We start from the raw sequence: 20,739 nt of genomic DNA, 5'->3' as shown, positions 1-20,739 counted from the left end.
TTATTTATTATTATTATTTTTAAAGATGAGGCCTTGCTCTGTTGCCCAGGCTGGAGCAGGGGTGTAGTGGTGTTAACATGGTTCACTGCAGCCTTAAAAGTCCTGGGCTCAAGCGATCTTCCTGCCACAGCCTCCTGAGTAGCTGAGACTACGGGCACAAGCCGCCATGCCTGGTAGCTTTTAAATATAAAATGTTGAGGGTGGTTGTTGAACTTGTAAACTATCTTTGGTTTTGTAAGTATATAAATATGGGGTTTATAATGTAGGATGAATAATCTAAAATTTTATTTAATACTGCAACCAAACAAAAAAGATATTTTTAGGACTGAAAATAATTGGCCGTCAAGATTCAAAAAATTTTTTCTTTTTTTTTTTTTAAAGTTACCATTGTGTAGGTTTTATGTGAAATCTTTAATTTTATCTGAGTGAAGCAGCATGAGAGCCAGAGACCTTGTTTCTTTCTTGTTAACGGAATTCCTCTTGACTTACTTCCCATGCCATAATACTAGTTGGCGCTCTGCACGTTTTTTGGGTGAGTTGGGTGTTGGGTTTATTGTTGGGAAATGGTTAAAAATGTTGTTGGTGTTGACTGAGCTTCAAAATGAATATGACATTGGTTCTTAGCAAAAATTTCCTCTATGTACAGCACACATACTTCCCATTTAAACAAATTACACAAGTTATGCATGTTCATCAGCACAGACCTTTTCTCACATATGTATCTTAAATTTTGAAGCAGCCTTAAGCTTGCAGTGCAAAGAACGGTTTCCCCCTGAGCCATTTGAGGATAAATTGCTGATAAGTTCCATCACTCTCGAGTACTTGATCATGTACTTCCTACAAACAAGAACATTCTCCTCCATAACCACAAGAACAGTAATCACAACCAGAAAGTTAACACTGAGACATTCCTACTCTCCAGTCCTAAAGTCCTGTTGTTGTTTGCCAGTTGATCCAGCAATGGCCTTTGTAGAAAAACATCTAATCAGAACCTTGGGTCATAACCGGTTGTCTTTTCAGTCTCTTAATACAGAAGAGTTTTCAGTCCTTTTTGACTTTCATGACCTTGACACTCTTGAGGATTGCAGGCCAGTCATTTTGTGGAATGTTCCTCGATTTGGATTTGTCTGATGTTTCCTCATGATTAGATTCAGGTTTTGCATCTTGGCAGGAATATCACAGAAGAGCCAGATTATATCTTTTTGAAAGATTAGTTTTACATTTTATTTTCTGTTTCCTTAGAGCGTTTCCCAAAGTGTATTCTGCGGAACTAGCACCTACTGTGTTCTCAACACCGTGCCACCTATAGAAGGTAGGATTTGAAAAAGCTTTTGACTTACAGGAAGGGGTGGGCTTGGCAGTAGCAGTAATTATCATCTAGTGCAGTGGAAACAGCCTTCAGCCCACACTCAGAAGACCTGGGTTCTGCACTTAACTGCTGTGTGATCTTAGATGAGTTACTTAATCCTTCTGGGGTAGCAAAAAGAATGCTTTCCTCTTAAATTAAATGAAAGAGTGCAATGTAAGATCCTTTCTGGGTGCCTGATACACAGTAGAGTCCCACAAATGTTTACTCCCTGATAAATAATGGAAAATAGATTTACTTAATCACATGTACCTCCAGTTGGAATTGAATGAAGTAGAGGAGGAGAGAATGTCCCAAAACCCAAATTGAAGTGATGGTTTACAGGGCTGCTGTGCCCTCCTCACTTTGTCTCTTCCCTCCTACATATTTTTAGATTGAAAACGTAAATGTAGATAAACAGTGAGAAGTTTATTGAACCTGAGTTATGATTTGACCTAAGCCTGGACCCGAGATTTTGTAATATGATCAATAGGAAAAAGGTAAATCTGGGCTACCTAAAAATAGAAGCGGTAAGTTGATCATCACACAACTCTAAGAACAAGAAGGGGATTATTAAATAGCAAAACTAATTATATTTTTCTACTTCGAAAGCTGTTAGTTTCTGTTTCTTTAACCTTTTAAAAATCTTTTGTAGAGTTACTACTGGGCTTAATTCACTTTGGAGACTTTGAAAAAGAATAATGCAAAATCAGATCAATGTTTGGCACATAGTGCTTAATTAATATGTATTTTGGATATATGGTGATTTGAAGGTCTTAGGTTAGTAATGGCAGTATTTGCTGCTGTGAGCATTATGCTGACTTGAATATAACAATATATGTTTATGTTTTCAGTTCCTATCCTACTAATTAAATCTAAGCACATAATAATTAGAGCTAAACAGAAAATTGTAGAGCTTCCTTTTGATTTTACTACTCCATGTTGTTGATCAAAGATATTCCCAATAAGATTTAGCAATTTGATACACTGTTATACCAAACTGTTTGAGCAGTTTGGTCTAGAGTTTGAAAGATTAATCGTAATCAACTTGAATGAATAACAGTGTTCGTCATTATTCAAAGAACCAACATTATTTTTTATTATGAATCAAAGTAAAATGAATGTATCATTTCTAGGTTAGTCAATATAGTTATAATTTACCTTGGCAGAAGTCACAGAATTTTCGAAGGAAAAGGTCAAATACATTTCTTTGGATGTAAGTAAAGGATTTGGCAATGTGAATCTCATTTTTTTGAAACAAAACATGAAAGCAGTAATTCTGCTTTTTGCCTAAGTGAATGAGCATTTTTTTGCATTTTGGGAAGTTATACTACGCCTTGTAGGTTGACTAGAAAGGATGGTTCATTCTTTAGAATTAGAGCTGTCAGCCAAGCAAATCATCTGTCAATTTCAAGAGCCTCACTAGTTATTTTTTTATTGTGAAGTAGGTTAGAAAATTATTTTGTAAAGTCTAATATCATACACGTATATTTGGTTAGATAATGATAATGAAGTGTTTTACTGTCATTTGGTTGACACTCCCACTTGTCAGTGTCAAAGTTTAACTATTTGTATTGACTGAATAATGTAGTTGAAACCAGCATATGCCTTAATTTTACTGTTCACTCAAGATACTATTACTAGGATTTAAAAACTGGTGCATGTGTTTAGTTATTTTATCATTTTTAGTTATCCCAAAACATTAAAAAGCAGATTTTAATTTAAAAACAGATTTTTATGCAGTATAGCCATGTGAAGTTCTTTTCCAGTGTAAAATCAAAGTTTCTCTTTATCCCACTTCACCTGTAGAAGCACTGAAATTTAAAAATATGAGTTTTAACATTTTGCCTATTTGAAATTCCAGTAATTCTTTTCTCAGTATTAAACTCGCAATCCTTATAATGTAGGAAAATTTACCCATTGTTATGTTTCTTAAAAACATCCAATTTATATTCAGCATGAACCTAAAATTCTGGAAATGGTACACTTTAAAAACTGATCAAGGGGAACCCATTGGCCAGTCATATTCCTATTCCTTTTGACTCCGTGGCCACACCTCCGTGTAAAGTGTAATGTTTAGGAACTAGATTGAGAGAGTGCTTACACAGCCCTGCCCCTTTTCCTCTTTGGTCACATTTACCACTGCCTGATTTGGTATCAGAGTGGAAGACTGAAGCCTTTTCTATAGCAGTTAATTGTGCTGTTGAGAAGAGTACCTTTATTACATAAATACCACACACACATACACAACACACACACACGCACACACACTCACACTCTTTATATACCGCACAGTAGCTGGGTTCCTCAAAGAGGCTAAAAGAACAGAAAATTAACATCAGATTGTGATCATAAACATAGAAGCTGGGGTTTAATACTCTGCTCGTAAGTGTTCAGAATTGTACTTCAAGCTGATAGCTTTCTCAGAGGTATGACTATTCATATACAGTTTGGAGCAGGCACATCCATTGAGCAACTAGTATAGTGCCGTTTTCATAAAACGTACCTGTAAATGTTGAATATTTGAATTGAGTATAGATTTTAGGATTTCACCTCTACTTTCAGAATTGTACATATCATGGGGGATTTTAAAAAATGGGAATAAAACTACTTTAGGGGAAGAGAGAAGGGAGGTAAAGGCTCATGTGATTTGGTATTCTCTGCTTTAAAGTTTTATGGCCCATGGTACCTCCCTCGGGAGGATGAAGTGCAGGGAGCATGCGTAAGCACATAAAATTACCAAGGTTTTATAGTGTGTAATTAATACAGAAATTTCTATGAACTTTCTTTAGTTGAACAGCTTCCTTTTGGTTTCACAGGAAGATTTTTTGAAAAGTTTAGTCTTATTTTCCTATTAAATTAAAATTTGAGATTCTTGAAAGCAGTCAGTTTTTAGGTTTTTAAAGTTTTTATACTGCTTATAGAAATAGAGGATGGGTATTATAATTCAATTGGTTATGTAGTTCATGGACCAAAAAAGATTTAGTATGCTAAAACTCTCTTAAGTTCATCTCCATAAAATCTTCTATATGATGTAGTAAATTTTTTAGACTTTATTTCTATGCCCAATATTTTCCTTTTAAGATCTTTTCCTTGAGAAGAACTGTGTTACTCAGATGAAAACTGTTTGGAGAGGATTTTGTGACCTTAGAAAATATTTTTTGTTCTTTGATGTTTTTCACCTGTTCAAAAAAATAGACTGTACTGAACAAAGCCATAGTAAATAACTGGAAAAAGATGTTGTATTTCACTTTTAAGATTATTAACCAATGCCTGTATACTTATGTAAGGTTGCTTAATTGTAAGGCCTATTAAATTATTTAATGACAGTAAATTTTATAGGGATTTGTGTCTGGAGAAGAATTAGAGATAATCTAATCTTGTTGATTTGGGAAAACTGAAACTATTAAGTAACTTACCCAAGGTCACACAATTAGAAAGTAGCAGAACTGGGCCAGATCTTGGACTCTTGACTCTGAGTTCAGTGTTATAAAACCTTATTATATCAGGAGAAGTTGTTTCAACTGTGACTTAACTGGAGCAGATTAAGTCTTTCATGTTTTAATGTGCTGCTCCTTAGTACCTAGTTATGTGTACCCTTTGTATATTGGGGATCTTATTTAGCATAAAAAACCTGGAATGAATAATTTGTAACTTTGAACTAAATGTGCCAAAGCTTGCGAGAAATTTTGAGCCAGGCAAAGAAACTTTGTTATAGGAGTGAAAAAATAAGTGATATGTAAGCAAATAAATGAGTGAAATAAATGTTATATAAAGGAAATGATCTCTTCTAGAAATCATCAGGTAGACTGATGATTAGGTAGTCAGACATACCATCTAGTCTGAAAGTAATTATTTTTTCTCTAACTCATTTAGAAGAGTTACATTTTGATGAAATACATTAATTACGTAGATATGTATATGTAAATCAAGTTAATTAAAATGATGATTTTATGTTCAGACCTAGAAAGGCCAGCTTCTGTATTACCTGAGTAGCTAACTGCAGGCTTAAATCCCTTATATTTATAAGATTTGTGATTTGCTTTTGAAAGGATAAATCTCTTTTATAGTCTAGGGGATGAAGTAGTATTTACGAACAAAATAGTCATATATTACTATAATTCTTCTTACCTAAGAAACTTAACATTTTTTCAACTGCTTAATAAAAGATTTTTGGGTTTTGTGAGGTTAATTTTATAATTTTTATGTGCTTCATCAAGACATGGGGAAAGAACCTTTAAAAATAACTTTCGGTTATGGGCAGCTGCGGGGATTTTCCCTGTTCACTCACATGTCAGGGAGCACAAGCCCGATCCTGTTTTAAATCCTCTTGACCAGATTCCTGCTGCCATCTCTCTGATAAATGCGTAAATGAGTATTATTAACTAAGAGGAATAGTGGGGCCTCTGATGCTCTTGGTCTCACATTGACTAAACTGAGCTGCTATTTCTGACTTTGTCAGCGTACTTTAAAGGAGATTTTATCTATTATTTTCTCTAAATTTATTGTTTTCTTCTTTATAGATGATCATGGGAACAGCAATAGTAGTCATGTAAAAATCTTTTTACCGAAAAAGCTGCTTGAATGTCTGCCGAAATGTTCAAGTTTACCAAAAGAGAGGCACCGCTGGAACACTAATGAGGTAGATAAGTTTCTTTTTTTAAGGGTATGATTATTTTAGGGGCAAATTTTTTAGGTTGCTTCACATAGTCCTACTTTATATTAGCTTTAAATTTAAAATACTGATCTAGGAAATTGTAAATGACATTATTTAATCTGGATTTGACAGAAACCAGCCAACATGTTTTTTGATCTGTCTCTGATCTGCTTGGCTTGCATTGAAAGATACACAATGTGCACGTTGACTTAACTAAAGTAGCATGAGTTTCTGTCTGTGTTTCCTTGCATTTAGTGGTTAACCCTGCCTGCATGCCAGTTAAACATTAGTTCTTATGTCTTCACGAATTAATAAATACACAGTCCCAGTGTTCCACAGAATGTGTGGTGTCTTGACAGTGTGAATTTCTGTAGAGTTGGAAAGGGCAGGCTTCATAGGAGTGAAACAGCTTTTCGTCCTTTCTAATGAAGAAAGTTTGCTTAATGCTAAAAATTTTTATTAAGATTGAAGGCTGTACAGTAGATTATGTATTTAGCATCCAATCAGAAAGTAGATTTATGAAGTAGAATGAAAAAAGTTAATCATCTTGGGTGATGTTTCCTTTTTTGGTAAATTTTAATCCAGGAGTCTTACTGTTAGGAGTGGATTGCTTTGTCATCTTTTTTATTTTGAAATCTGAATATTTCAATTTAAGGTAATACCCGTTTAGTGTGGTGATGAGAATTGGGTATATGTCCATCAATTTGGGAGTTATATTCCTTTAATTCAGATGGCTGGGGTTGCTGGTTTTGCCAAGTTCCATTTGTGTGCCTGGCTCAACATTGATGTCCAAGTTAAGGCAAATGTAGCACCCTATCCTTATTGGACACTCAGTTCTATTAAAAGACACAAGAAGAAAATAGTGCTGCCTATTGAGCCTTATTTTTTAAAGATTCTTTGGCGCTAACTACTTCCTGATTCAGAATGCTTTTGTTTTGTGTGGTGGGAGGTTATGTGGATAAAAGTCTCTTTCCTTATCACAGGTTAGATTTAAATACTCACTGGAACCTTACAGCTTTGTTAACCTGTCTCAACTGATTGTAAAATTCTTTGAAGGTCTCTGTGTTTTGATCATTTACATAAATTACATTTTCCCCTCAGACAGAATGTTTTTGCTTTGACAAATGTTTGCTAGTTTAGAGGCCTGCTGTTTAACCAGTTATTTATTAACTATTTCAGACATTTTTAGACATGAAAATGAAGTAGATATGCTTAAAATTAGTCTTAATCATAGTTTGTTACTCTTTCAGCAAAATAGTATTATATAATTTCGAAGCCATTTAATAAGTCAGAACTTGATTATGAATTATTTAAAAACTCAGTTATTTCTTAGTATTCCCTGAAACATAGATTTGATACCAAATTATTATACACATTAGTTCTAGTTTATTTATAAATGTAACCCAACCCATAATAAGTATGTATTTTTCCATATTATATTTCCTGTGGAATTGGCAGCTTATTTTATTTTTTCCCATGGACCCGTGTCTTGTGGCAGTTTATTTTAACTATGATTTGACATTATATTTGAAACCAGAGATTGCTTAGTGAATTAAAATCAGTGGCCTGAAGAGTCTTATAAAGCTGGATGTAGCAGTGCTGGGAATTTAGTTGGTAGATTATTTCAATCAGTGGCTTCAAAACTTTTTGAAACTTTTCAGCATAACCCTTCAACTTTCATGTTTAATAAAACCTCTATATTATTTACATGTTGCACCTTACTAGTATATTAGATACATTTTAAAGCATCCAATAAAGAATTTTTATAGAGGATGAGGTTAAAAGAAAAAATGAGAAGTTTTTCCTTATTTTCTTTCAGGACCTCAGTCCACATACTCCCTTGGAGGCCAGAGGCTGCCATAGTTCAGATTACAGAGAGGAAAATGCATCCCTTTCTCTCACTGGTGTAATGCAAAATTGAGGATCTAGATGGGAAAATGCGGATTGTTTTGTATCAGCTATCACTCATGCTGAAATCTAGGTAGAGGAGCATATGTTCCGAAGGGTGGAGGTAGCAGGAGGTGGCACAGCTGATGGATGAAGCCATGCAGCACCCTTTCCCTTGGGATGGGCTGTTCTTTCAGTTAATTGTCAGCTCAGCTGACAAAAGCTCCTACGAGGGAACTGAATTTACAGGTTGACTCATTTCTCTGTAGAGGACCTTGACTTTTTTCCTGTTTTATTTTTTGGCTTTGGAAAAATAGAAGAATATTAAGTGTGACAGCAGAAGACTTACCCCACGAATTTAATTCTGCAGAATGTTATGTGGCGATGATAACCTGCTATTTTTTTTTTTTTAAACTGGCTTGGGTAATAGGTGGAATAAAGCAATCAGTGGTGTTATTAAAGCACTTCTTTGATCTAGCTGGGTATTGGCATTTTCTTAACGTTCTTCAGCCTGCCATTCTTCATGTTGACACGAAAACCTGAAGGAAACGTAGTTCAGTGGACTTGTTTCTCATTGGGGCTTTGTGGTCCTGTGTAATGCTAAATCATATTTAGTCAAAATTACCTGTGAAATCCCTCGACTTGCTCATAAAGTAAAGTTTAGTCAGACTGCCCTTATTAAGAGCCCGTTTTCCTTCCAGAGTTGGAATAGATTTCTGTGTTTTGGATGAGGACCACATGAAGTAGTTGGCTTGTATTTAGAAGCTGTGTTGTACAAAAACTCTATTTCTTAGATCCCACTTAAGGGGCTCACACTGGAAGAGGCGTGTGGGAATGTGCGCAGTTGAGAGCACAGTAGATTTGTGTTTTCCATCTCACTCCCTGTACAGCATATGTTCACAAAGTAAGACTGGTGGCTGGAGCTGCCTGTATGAAATGTCAACTGTCATCTTTCTCTGTTTTCCATGTTCGTGTGTGCTTGCTTGCTCTCTCTGCTGGATGTGTACGGTTGAATTTCTGAGTATAATGTGACTCCTCTATACTAATAAGGAATTCCTTTACTCACACCTGTGTTTAAATATTTGTGATTGTTTGAAAAAACTTTTTATACTGTGTGTGTTGTGAGTGAGATTGTGCTCATTCCATCCTTTTTTTTTTTTTTGAGGTGGAGTCTCACTCTTTCACCAGGCTGGAGTGCAGTGGCATGATCTTGGCTCACTGCAACCTCCGCCTCCCGGGTTCAAGCAGTTCTCCTGCCTTGGTCTCCCAAATAGCTGGGACTACAGGTGCGCGCCACCACGCCCAGCTAATTTTTGTATTTTTAGTAGAGACAGGGTTTTACCATGTTGGCCAGGATGGTCTCCATCTCTTGACCTTGTGATCCGCCCGCCTCACCCTCCCAAAGTGCTGGGATTACAGGCGTGAGCCACCGCGCCCGGCCCCATCCTACCATTTATTGAGCAGCTGTTCTTTGCTAGTGACTGGGTACTTTATATAATTATTTGTAAGCCTTAAAATAGTATTGCAAGGTGGGTAACATTTCCTTTTAGAGATGAGGGAGTGTACGTAGAAAGTAGTTATTTTTTGGTCAAGAGAGCATACTTGATAGAGCCTGTCTCTGAGCTTAATTGCTTCTGTGTTGCTTGTTAATTCTTAGGAACTTTCATTCTATTGTTTACTCTCCAGGAGTTTAATCAAAGGCCTACAAACCTAAACTACAGCAAGTCTATTCTGTAATGTAGTTTTTTTTTTTTTTTTTTTTTTTGAGACAGAGTCTCACTCTGTTGCCCAGGCTGGAATGCAGTGGTGTCATCTCAGCTCCTTGCAACCTCCACCCCTCAGGTTCAAGTGATTCTTGTGCTTTAGCCTCCTGAGTGGCTGGGATTACAGGCATGTGCCACCACACCTGGCTAATTTTTGTATTTTATAATTTTGTAGAGATGGGGTTTTGCCCTGTTGGCCAGGCTGGTCTCGAACTCCTGACCTCAGGTGATCTACCCGCTTCAGCCTCCCAAAGTGCTGGGATTACAGGTGTGAGCCACCGCGCCTGGCCTGTAAAGTAGTTTTGAATTAAAAAGAGTTAATATAGGCTTAGTATTGTGAATTCATATGCAAATGTTTGGTGAAGCTGAAAGTCACTGAAAGGAAGACTCTAAGAAGGTAAGAGAGATCTTTGGACCTACTTAAGCTACTTTTAACCTTTTCTAACCCATTGGAATACCTAAAATCCTTTCCCTTCTTGGATGTTATTTGCAATTGCAGAATAAATTAAATGTTACATCTGAAACCAAATCAATTTTAGATTATGCTCCCTCAGCCACCAACACTGTTCCTCAGGTGGTAAAGATGACACAAGGAGTGAAGGCGATGATGGCTGCACTAATTATGGAAGCCAGTATGTATTGAACATCCTTTGTATGCTAGGCACTAGTGAGTCCTTTACATGAATCATCACATTTAATCTTTCAGTTAATCCTATGAGATAGATTATTTGACTATCCTCATCTTATAGATGAGGAAACCGAAGCCATGGATATGTTAACTAATGTACCCAGAGTCAGAGCCGGGAAGTGGGGGACGGGGGAGTTCAGCCGCTGCAGCCCGACTTTGAGTCCCATAATCCCTCATTTTGTCCCACAGAGCAATATCAAGTTGACTTTTCCAAGATCTTGTAGCTATTTAGTGACTTCTAATCCTTTAGTTTTATAGAATTGTTTGGCTTCTTCATTTGATTTTAAAATGTTGTAACAAACTTAATCTATTTTTGCATGATGATTTTTTAAAAAGTGGCAGACACTCATTTCTTAGGAAAGTAGTTTTGATTCCTTTTTTTTAAAAAAAGTTTTCTCCTACGTGTATTTTGATAGTTTTGCTTCTTTTATTTATTTTTATTTTTTATTTTTTTTTGAGACGGAGTCTCGCTCTGTCGCCCAGGCTGGAGTGCAGTGTCGCGATCTCGGCTCACTGCAAGCTCCGCCTCCCAGGTTCACGCCATTCTCCTGCCTCAGCCTCCCGAGTAGCTAGGACTACAGGCGCCCACCACCATGCCTGGCTAATTTTTTATATTTTTAGTAGAGACGGAGTTTCACCGTGTTAGCCAGGATGGTCTTGATCTCCTGATCTCCTGACCTCGTGATCCGCCCGCCTTGGCGTCCCAAGATGCTAGGATTACAGGTGTGAGCCACCACACCTGGCCTTGTTTTTTTTTTTTGAGATGGAGTCTCACTCTGTTGCCCAGGGTGGAGTGCAATGGCGCGATCTCAGCTCACTGCAACCTCCACCTCCCAGGTTCAAGCGATTCTCCTGCCTCAGCCTCCTGTGTAGCTACGATTACAGGCATGCGCCACCACGCCTGGCTAGTTTTGTATTTTTAGTAGAGACAGGGTTTCATTCACCACGTTGGTCAGGCTGGTCTCCAACTCCGGACCTCAGGTGATCCGCCTGCCTCAGCCTCCCAAAGTGCTTGGATTACAGGCGTGAGCCATGGTGCCCAGCCTAAAACAATTTATTGAGGTTTAATTTATGTATTACAATATAAACTGCACCCATTTGAAGTGCACAATTCAATGAGTTTTTGACATGTATACGCTGGTGAAACTGCCTCCAAAATCAAGACACGGCACATTTCTATTACCCCATAAGTAGCTTGAGAGAGTGTTTTTTTTTTGTTTGTTTGTTTTGTTTTGTTTTTTTGAGATGGAGTCTTGCTCTGTCGCCCAGGCTGGAGTGCAGTGGCGTGATCTCGGCTCACTGCAAGCTCCGCCTCCCAAGTTCACGCTGTTCTCCTGCCTTAGCCTCCGGAGTAGCTGAAACTACAGGCACCCACCACCACGTCCAGCCAATTTTTTGTATTTTTAGTAGAGATGGGGTTTCACCGTGTTAGCCAGGATGGTCTCGATCTCCTGCCCTTGTGAGCCGCCCGCCTTGGCCTCCCAAAATGCTGGGATTACAGGTTTGAGCCACCGTGCCTGGCCCAGTAGTTTTGATTCTTAATGACTGTTAGTATGTGGACTATGGATAATGAAAAAACTATATTAAAAATAGAAATTTTGTACCTGTGTGTAACTTGAGCATTAGGCCTGACTTTTATATTCAGGGCAAGGGAGAAAGAATGTATTAAACACAGAGCACATTCATTAAAGAACCTCCTCTTGTTTCATAATCAGTTTGGTGTTCACATCTTCATCAGGTGAACTGCTATAAGGTTTCTGCATTTTAAGTTAGTATTTTTAAGGCCTAGAGCCAGAAATAATTATGCTAACGCAACTTTCTGAATTCACAAATGACTATTTCATAATTACGTATATTAGTACTCCATATATATTGTCCAGACTGAAAATTCTTTTGTTTAGTCATTAATTAGCTGTTTGACTTAAAATATAACTACTGCATTCCCTGGTCTCTGGATCTAGATTTCACTTGGCATTCTTCCAAAGCCAAACTAATGCAGCACCATGAACCTTTTTTAATGAAAATGTTCTCCCTAAATATGTTCAAATCACTTTTGTGTGTTACTATTTTCGAATTAATGTTCTTTTTTTGTTTTTCCTGTAATACACAGTTTCTCTAGAGTAAGCAAACAAAATAGAATTCTAGTTTGTACTGATCCTTAAAGAAAGTTTCATCAGATGTTTTTTAGTTGGTGGTAGCTTTAGAGTGTCATATTAAATGCATTTTTTAATGGTAAAAATGTCTATGTAGAGAGCAGTATAGGCTGATACATTCTAAGCCACACCAAAGAGTCTGCAGGAGAAAAAACAGAACAAAACTTGAGTAATAATTATAATGCTTTTTATAGGAGGAAACTTACTCTTTAAAAATCTTGAGTACTTTTTCCCCCCAACTTTTTATGTTTAGGTAAGAAAAATGGACTTTAATACTGTAAGAATTATTAAATAATAATTAATTTCAACTATTTTTAGCATCAAGCCACCTTTTTTTTTTTTTTTTTTTTTTTTTGAGGCAGGGTCTCACTCTGTCACCCAGGCTGAAGTGCAGTGGCACAATCTTGGCTCACTGCAACCTCCACCTCCTGGGCTCAAGCAGTCCTCCCATGTCAGCCTCTGGAGTAGCTGGGACTATAGGTGCTCACCACTATGGACCTGGCTAATTTTTTGTAGAGACAGGGTTTCACCATGTTGCCAAGGCTCATCCAAACAACTGAGCTCAAGCAATCTGCCTGCCTTGGCCCCTCAAAGTGCTGGGATTACAGGTGTGAGCCACTGCACCTGGTTACCTTACCTTTTACAAAATTTATTTAATCTTTTTTTGGTGTCGGTACATAATCTTGGGTGTTTTTTGTGTTTTTAATTTTTTTTCCTTTGTGTAACTTTGTGTTAGGTCTAGGGCTGTAATTTTTCAGTGATTGGTTTTTCTAGTGTATTTATATGTTATCTCTTTGAAATATAGACACATTTTTGGGGATCATTTAAGACTCTTCAGACTTCCTAAATGTGAGCTAAGCTGAAAAGCACCAGTACTCTAATCATAAAGGCAGGTGAGATATTTCAGTTTTGATGACTTGGAAAGTCAGTTAACCTTTAGGTAGAGCTTGGTTTTGTTTAGCTTTTGGCAGGGCTAGTGGTTTGAACGGTCCCAGATCATTTTGTTCCAGGCAGGGCTTTTCTGATTAAATTGCAAAAATGAAAATGCATATAAACAACACAGAGAGCCAAGTTTTAAGAGTGACATTATGTGACTTTTGAACACAGTATATGGTACGAAGTTTCAAATTAAATGTGATACTTGTGTAGCAGTTAGGTTAAATATAGTTCTTCTGTTTGCTTTGCTAGTGTGAAGTGAGATACATAATACTGAAATCCAGGTAGGCACAAGCCTGGGGATCAGACAGCCTGTGTCAAGTGCGCAGTGCCTCAGCAGCAGCAGCAGCACTCCACAGGATATATTGAAAAGCTGGGGCGGAATGTCCTCCCACATAGGTGAGGGGAGACAGGTGAAGGCAGGTTTGACACTGAGGAATAGTAAGAGAAGTAAATTGCACCCTCAGAGTACAGCAATATTTATAGCATTTGAATAAGATGTTAAAGAACATTTTCTTTTAAGGAAGAAATTCCTGTGGGTCTTTCTCAGTTTCAATCTAAACTAGTTTTATTATACTATTACTTCAGTATGTGGCACTTACCTGGCCATTGTCAGTGTTCAATAAATATTTGTTGAATGAATTAATTACGTAAAAACACAAAAAACTCAGTATAAAATTAATTCTTGGAGTTCTTTTGCAAATATAAAACTCAGATATATGCATTACATAAAACGAAATTACAAAACTAATAAAGTTTTATATTAACAGGGTTAGTTAAATGCAATAGATGATGTTTTGCCAAAACTAAATTGTCTCTTGCAACATGAGTATCATACTGACTGTTCTCAAGCAGGTTCTTTTGAATTTGGCATGCGGTACTATCTTGTGTCCTGCAATTATTTTATACTGAGAAGCTGTTTTTTACACAGCAAAGCATTTGTATAAGTCTGTCATTAGGCCTTGGCACAAATACATCATTTAGTTTTAGATTCACTTCTGGTTTTTCTCATTAGCCCAAGAAAAATTTAAATGACACTACTGGGTACTAGGGGAAATGTAACCACAAATCACAAACTTGAGCAATGAATTTGTGTGTTAGAACACACTTGGTTCAGGTGTTACTTTTTCAGACTATACAATAAATTAAGATGCAAAGTTAAAAATTTTTTATGGACTTACAGCCCCCTGATAATACTTCCACAGAGCCTCAGTTGAGAAGCACTGCTCTCTTGGAAAGGGTGCAGAGCTGGTGTCAGAAGCAGATTCGAGTCTTGGCTCTGCTGCTACTCAGCTGAGTGTTGAGTAAAGCACTTAACCTACTTGGCGTCTCTTGGGTCTTAGGTGATGGTGCTTGGTGACCTTTGAAGATTTGTCTTTGAAGATTATTGTTGCTTTTGAAGGTTTTCTTTAGGAATGTTGGACTTTCCAGGGAGGCTTGGGTCCAGCTTTGGAGTTTATTTGATTAATTTTTTTTTGTTTTACTGTTAATCATCTTTTTACTTACTTTTAAGTTGTACAGTTTAGTAGTTTATTTTTTATTTATTTATAAATTTAAAAATTTATTTTTTAATTTTTATTTTATTTTTTGTTTTTTTAAAAACCAGAACATTTACTGCATGACTAATTGTTGAAATTCTTAAGCTGATTGAGGTGCTCCAACAGCTGCCCTCTTTGGTTTGGGTGTTGTTTCCTCATGGAATCCATGCCTGAATCTGTGGTGTACAATTTTTAGGTGCCTCGTTCGGCCAGTCCTGGTGGCATTTTGTCTTTTAGCCTTGGCACTCCAGTTACACGTCCTCCTGCACTTGGCGGGGTAGCCACATTTGCTACAGGTCAACTTCTGAAGGTGGTAGGCCTTTACGCCACAGCGGTGGCACAATGTGTGTGTCCTATTGCAACGCTTTCCGAACAGTCATCTTGCTTCTGCGGCTGAGACCAGAGAGACCTTTTTAATTTTTTGTTTGAGACAGAGTCGTGCTCTGTTGCCCTGGCTGGAGTGTAGTGGCGCAATCATAACTCACCGCAGCCTCGACCTTCCGGGCTCAAGCTATCCTCCCACCTCAGCCTTCTGAATAGCTGGGTCTATAGGCGTGTGCCACGCCCAGCTAATTTATACATTGTTTTTGGAGATGGAATCTCGCTCGCCATGTTGCCCAGGCTGGTCTTGAACTCCTGGGCTCAAGCAGTCTTCCTGCCTCAGTCTCCCAAAGTGCTGGGATTATGGGTGGGAGCTCCCGCCCACACTCGGCCAATTCAGTAGTTTTTAATACATCTACAAAGTTGTGTAGCCGTCGCCACTACCTAAGTTCAGAACATTTTTCATCACCCCGCAGCCTTCTGGACTGAGTGGAGTCAGCACGCTCAGGGGTTGGCAGCATCTTTTCAGGGGGCTCGAGGTTCTTCTTTGGTATCTTTTCAAGTTTCTATACCTGTCTAGTACTGAAGCTGGAATTTGGAGATTGACCTTTTGTCCAGGTCATAACTTAATATGCTGTTTCCTGAAACTGCTTTTAAGAAATGTTAAGGTGCAAATGAGGATCTAGTTTGGGCCCACATTTTTCTAAGTTGGATGAAGAGCAGTTGAGTGGAGTTTCTGGTTGCACTTGAGACTCTATAATGTGCAGACAGTTTATTGGTGGAGTTGCCTCAGGATAAAAATACCCAACTCTTTTCAGTAGTGGGTGGGAGACTTTGGGTGATGGTGATTTCCGTAAAGGAGAGGCTGAGCCTGGTTGGAAGGAAAAAGGAAGAATGTACGGAGAGGTTGGCATTCTTTAGCTGAGTGGATTCAGGCTTGAGCTGGAGTCAGAATCACCTGGGAGGCTTGTTCAAACACAGGTTGCTGGGCCCCATCCCCAGAGTTTCTGCTCTAGTAGGTCCTGGGTGGGGCCTGAGAATGTGCATTTCTAACAAGTGCCCAGGTGAAAGCCCACTTAGAGGAAGAATCTCAGCCTCCTGGAAGTGTGCTCTAATTAACTTCACTGGGCTGTAGGCTCAGCTTTGCTGTCCCCATACCACTCATGCATGTTTTGATGTGCTTTGCTACATAGGTTACAGTTGAGCTTTCTAGAGCTTTTTTCTCATGTCTTTAGCTAGTAGGCACCTAAAAGTTGTGGAATGCATAGGTTTTATTTTTGGTATTTATCTGAAGTATCTGTTCATGTCTTGACATACAGGAAGCTCTTTTAAAGTTTGGGTGGCACTGGAGAGGGCATATAGAAGCATATTCTAATTTTTCAATGTTTTTTGAAAAGGTAGCATGAACAATAGTCCCCCCACTCCTTCTTCATATCCATTTGGCTCAAGTAGCTGAAAACAGCAGAACCCTAAAGCTGAGTGTCACAGTCTGCCTGCCTACCTGCCTGTCTGCCTATCTACCTGCCTACCCAGCTACCTGCCTACCCATCTTCAAGTCTTTTCAAATACTGCCTCCCCCAGGTTTCTGATGATAAATTCTGTTATCTTGGTAATTATGAAGTTCTTTTGAAGGTTTTAAAAGAAGCTCCTAAAAAATAACCTAAGTTTTACAGTATTAGTGCTTTTAGAAAGCTGGAAGAGCAAGTGAAGAAACAACAAAAAGAAATCCTTTCTAGATGGATGAGAAACCACAGATGGTTTGGGGTGAATGCGATGAAATAGAAATGTGTGTTTGGGAGAGTGTTTTCTCTGTAAGGAAGAATATTCTCTGTAAGGAAGGCAGGCTATGTGGCTTTCATGAGGTCTTCTTACAAGCTTCTGTGGTAATGTTCACTGGTCTGGCGAAGGGGGTAGACTTGAAAAAATTGTAAAATGGCGAGAACCTGGAATTTACATTTGGGGAGAAAGCAAACTGGGAGGCCCTTCATCTCTGGGGAATTGGACAAGGTGAAGCAGGGTCCACACGTGTGTGTATGTGTGTGTGCATGTGTGCGTATGTGCATGCATGTGCACTCATCCAGGTGGGGCATCTGCGGTAGCACTGAGGTGGATTCTGAGGCAAGCTTCATTTGGCCCTGAGTTCATTTTATTGTGACTCCAAAGAAGTTCATGGGGGAAATAAAGGCTCTTATGTGCAAGAAACAAAGAAGCAGAAAAGTCACTTGACCTAGGCTAGAAAAGGTGGCCACCTCTAGTCTATAGTCAGAAGAGAAGCAGCTGTTCAGAGGGGCTGAGACAGGTAATGCTGGTCCCAGGCCAAGCCTCCTGAGGAAAGAGAACAACATTCCGAAGTTCTGTGTGTAGCTCATACCCTGAAGGAGTTCTCTCTCTGTTTTTTTTTTTTTTTTTTTTTTTTTGAGACGGAGTCTCGCTCTGTCGCCCAGGCTGGAGTGCAGTGGCACCATCTCGGCTCACTGCAAGCTCCGCCTCCCGGGTTCACGCCATTCTCCTGCCTCAGCCTCCCAAGCAGCTGGGACTACAGGCACCCGCCACCACACCTGGCTAATTTTTTTTGTATTTTTTTAGTAGAGACAGGGTTTCACTGTGTTAGCCAGGATGGGCTCGATCTCCTGACCTCATGATCTGCCCGCCTTGGCCTCCCAAAGTGCTGACCGCACCTGGCTGGAGTTCCCTTTGAAGATCACTGTGTGTAGCCCTGTAGGAAGAGTCAGAAGGTCAAGGACAAGGCGCCGAGGTTCCCACCCTTTTAGTGCTTTGTGTTGGGGAGTGGAGGCTGTCCAGAGAAGCCGGCCAAGGGGAGGCTCCCCCTGGGAAGATGGGGATCTTTTTTAGGAGGTGCTGCAAAGGGACACTTTTTCAGAGAGACAAGGGGAAAACACTTGCATATATTTACTTCTTTAAAAGTTAAGAAAGTTAAAAGAATGGGAAAATGCCATCTGCTTCCCATTTCTGAGAAAGGGTACATTAAAATAGCTTGAAATTAAGCAGAATCTATAAAATTAACGTCTGAGTATAGTCACTTCCCGTTTTTCCTGACACATCTTTCAGCTGTGTAGCAACAGATCCGCATTCCTGGTGTCAGAAGACAGTTGTTAATGTGCTAGTTAAAATTTTATTTTATTTTTGTACTGTTGAGCAAAATTTAGACTTAACTCTGTTTTATTTAAGAAGCATTTTTGTTAAATGCTTTAATTATTATTAATCAAATTTTTTTGTATTTAAGCAATTTTCAACAATCTATTCCTCAAGCAATTCAGAGAACCTGCTGTGTGGTGATTATGTATTTTTTATTTCATAAATGAGGGTAGTGAGGCATAAGTGTTTTGGAATTAGCATTTGTCATCATCTAATATACTGTGTAAATTACATCTTTTCACTGTGTATTGTCTGGCTGCCACTGCTAGACTCTTAAGTTCCAGGTGGACAGGGATCTTATGCCAGGTGGACATGGCATACATGTATGTATGGCAGGCACTGTTCTAAGTATATACAATAGTCCCTGGAGTGTCCAGGGACTGTTCATTGAATGAATGAGTAAAGACTTCTATCAACAAATATCATTTAGTCTAGTGCTCAAGTGGGCTGCTAATACTCTGTTTCTGAATTAAACAGTCTGGCTTGGTGATAGTCACTGATAGCACCAAACAGATCCATGGGAGCTACCCCAGAAAAGCTTGTGATGCAGAGGAGAGGAGCAAAATATGCGCTCCCTGCGTGCGAATGGATTCCCACAACCACGGAAGGAAGAACTGTGGCAGACATGCTTGGTTCTTCATCTCAGACTCATCAGTCAGGGAAGTCACTCCTGTTTAAGGGGTGAATGAGGGTGAGGCAGGAAGCCAGCATGTCCGCTGTGAAGGAGCTCTTTCCAGGTAGAAGCATGAAGCCCAGGAAAGGCAATTTATACAGCACATCACCAATAGAGAGATGGCCAAACCACTCCGAACTCTACCATCTGAAGTCAACAGTTCCCAATTGTGTATCTTTAGATTTTTTTCTTTCAGATTTCTTTCTGATATATGTATCTACAGATATTTCTCTGTGCCAGTGTGGGCATTTTTTCTATATTTATTAACCCAGAATAGGTTTACTGTACATGTAGTTCTTATAACCTGGCTTTTCTCTTAATATGTTATATATATGTTAGGCCTTTTTTGACAGTGATCCACAGCATCATGTTTGTTTGTTTCTTGATTGACTGAGACAGATTCTGTCTCTGTCACCCAGGCTGGAGTGCAATGGTGCGATTATAGCTCACTGCAGCTTCAAATTCCTGGGCCCAACCCTCAGCCTCCTGAATGGTTAGGACTACAGGCATGGGACACCATGTCTGGCAACGTTTTTTATTTTTTGTGGAGACAGGATCTTGCTGTCTTGCCCAGGCTGGTCTTGAATTCCTGGCCTCAAATGATCCTCCTGCCTCAGCCTCCCAAAGTGCTGGGATTACAGGTGTGAGCCAACATGCTCAGCCAACATCATGTTTATTGACTGTTTATTAATATTCCATTTAATTTTGGCTGGGTACGGTGGCTCACGCCTGTAATCCCAGCACTTTGGGAGGCTGAGGCGGGTGGATCACAAGGTCGGGAGATCGATACCATCCTGGCTAACATGGTGAAACCCTGTCCCTACTAAAAATACAATAAATTAGCTGGGCGTGGTGGCATGTGCCTGTAATCCCAGCTACTCGGGAGGCTGAGGCAGGAGAATCACTTGAACCCGTGAGGCAGAGGTTGCAGTGAGTCGAGATCGCGCCACTGCATTCCAGCCTTGGTGACAGAGCGAGACTGTCTCAAAACAAAAAACAAAAAACAAAAAAACCCCCAAACATTCCATTTAATTTAATGCCATCATTTATGCATTCAGCAATATTTTTGAGGCTCTACTATGTGCCAGGCACTAGTTGGAGTTGCTGAGGGTATAAGATGAGGTTCTAGTTCTCATGGAGCTTATCGTTTAGAGGGAAAACAATACAAAAGTGAACAAGTAGGTGAGGATTTCAGAGCATGCTAAGAACAAAGTAGAGCAGAGTACTGAGGCGTGAGCATATTAGGAGATTTTGTAGGAAAGGCCTTTCTTAGAAAGTTATATTTAAGCTGAGAACTGAATGATAAAGGAAAGCCAGCTGCTTGAGGATCTGGGGGAGGAATATTCTAGGCAAAGGTAATAGCCTGTGCAAGGGCCCTGAGGCAGGAATGTGCTTGCTTTGAGGAAATGTGAAAAAAAAAGTTGTTGATTGGAGCAGTGTGGGGATCTGGCAGATGAGCTGGTTGAGGCAGGTAAGGGCTAGATCATGTTGTGCCAAGTAGGCATAAAGAGTTGAGATTTTGGGTTGGGTGCAGTGGCTCATGCTTGTAATCCCAGTACTTTGGGAGGCCGAGGTGGGCAGATCACCTGAGGTCAGGAGTTCAAGACCAGCCTGACCAACAT

The 20,739-nt window shown here is 39.1% G+C and overlaps 2 protein-coding genes across 19 annotated transcripts in view; one reads left to right on the top strand and one right to left on the bottom strand.

Moving 5' to 3' along the window:
• Positions 1–20,739, top strand: part of CAMTA1 (calmodulin binding transcription activator 1) — a 979,133-nt gene that overhangs the window by 33,985 nt on the left and 924,409 nt on the right. For 16 of the 18 annotated variants that reach the window (XR_010138654.1, XR_002916477.3, XM_054557095.2 and 13 more), the window contains exons 2-3: positions 1,243–1,312; positions 5,869–5,987. Coding sequence is in view for 16 of the 18 variants with exons in the window: in XM_054557095.2 (XP_054413070.1) it covers positions 1,243–1,312; positions 5,869–5,987 (189 nt within the window). In the remaining 2 variants the exon portion in view is untranslated. The remainder of the gene's footprint in view (positions 1–1,242; positions 1,313–5,868; positions 5,988–20,739) is intronic. The other 2 variants (XM_054557106.2, XM_054557100.2) reach the window with 1 other exon arrangement.
• LOC112128762 (large ribosomal subunit protein eL37-like) lies at positions 15,068–19,071 on the bottom strand. The gene is made up of 2 exons (XM_054560375.1): positions 18,902–19,071; positions 15,068–15,341 (listed from the first exon to the last, which is right to left on the bottom strand). The coding sequence occupies exons 1-2, from the start codon at positions 19,069–19,071 to the stop codon at positions 15,068–15,070; spliced, it is 444 nt and encodes a 147-aa protein (XP_054416350.1).

This window comes from Pongo abelii, chromosome 1, assembly GCF_028885655.2.
Source record: "Pongo abelii isolate AG06213 chromosome 1, NHGRI_mPonAbe1-v2.0_pri, whole genome shotgun sequence".
In the NCBI taxonomy this organism is placed as follows: domain Eukaryota; kingdom Metazoa; phylum Chordata; class Mammalia; order Primates; family Hominidae; genus Pongo; species Pongo abelii.
This window is presented reverse-complemented; position numbering and strand designations above follow the sequence as displayed.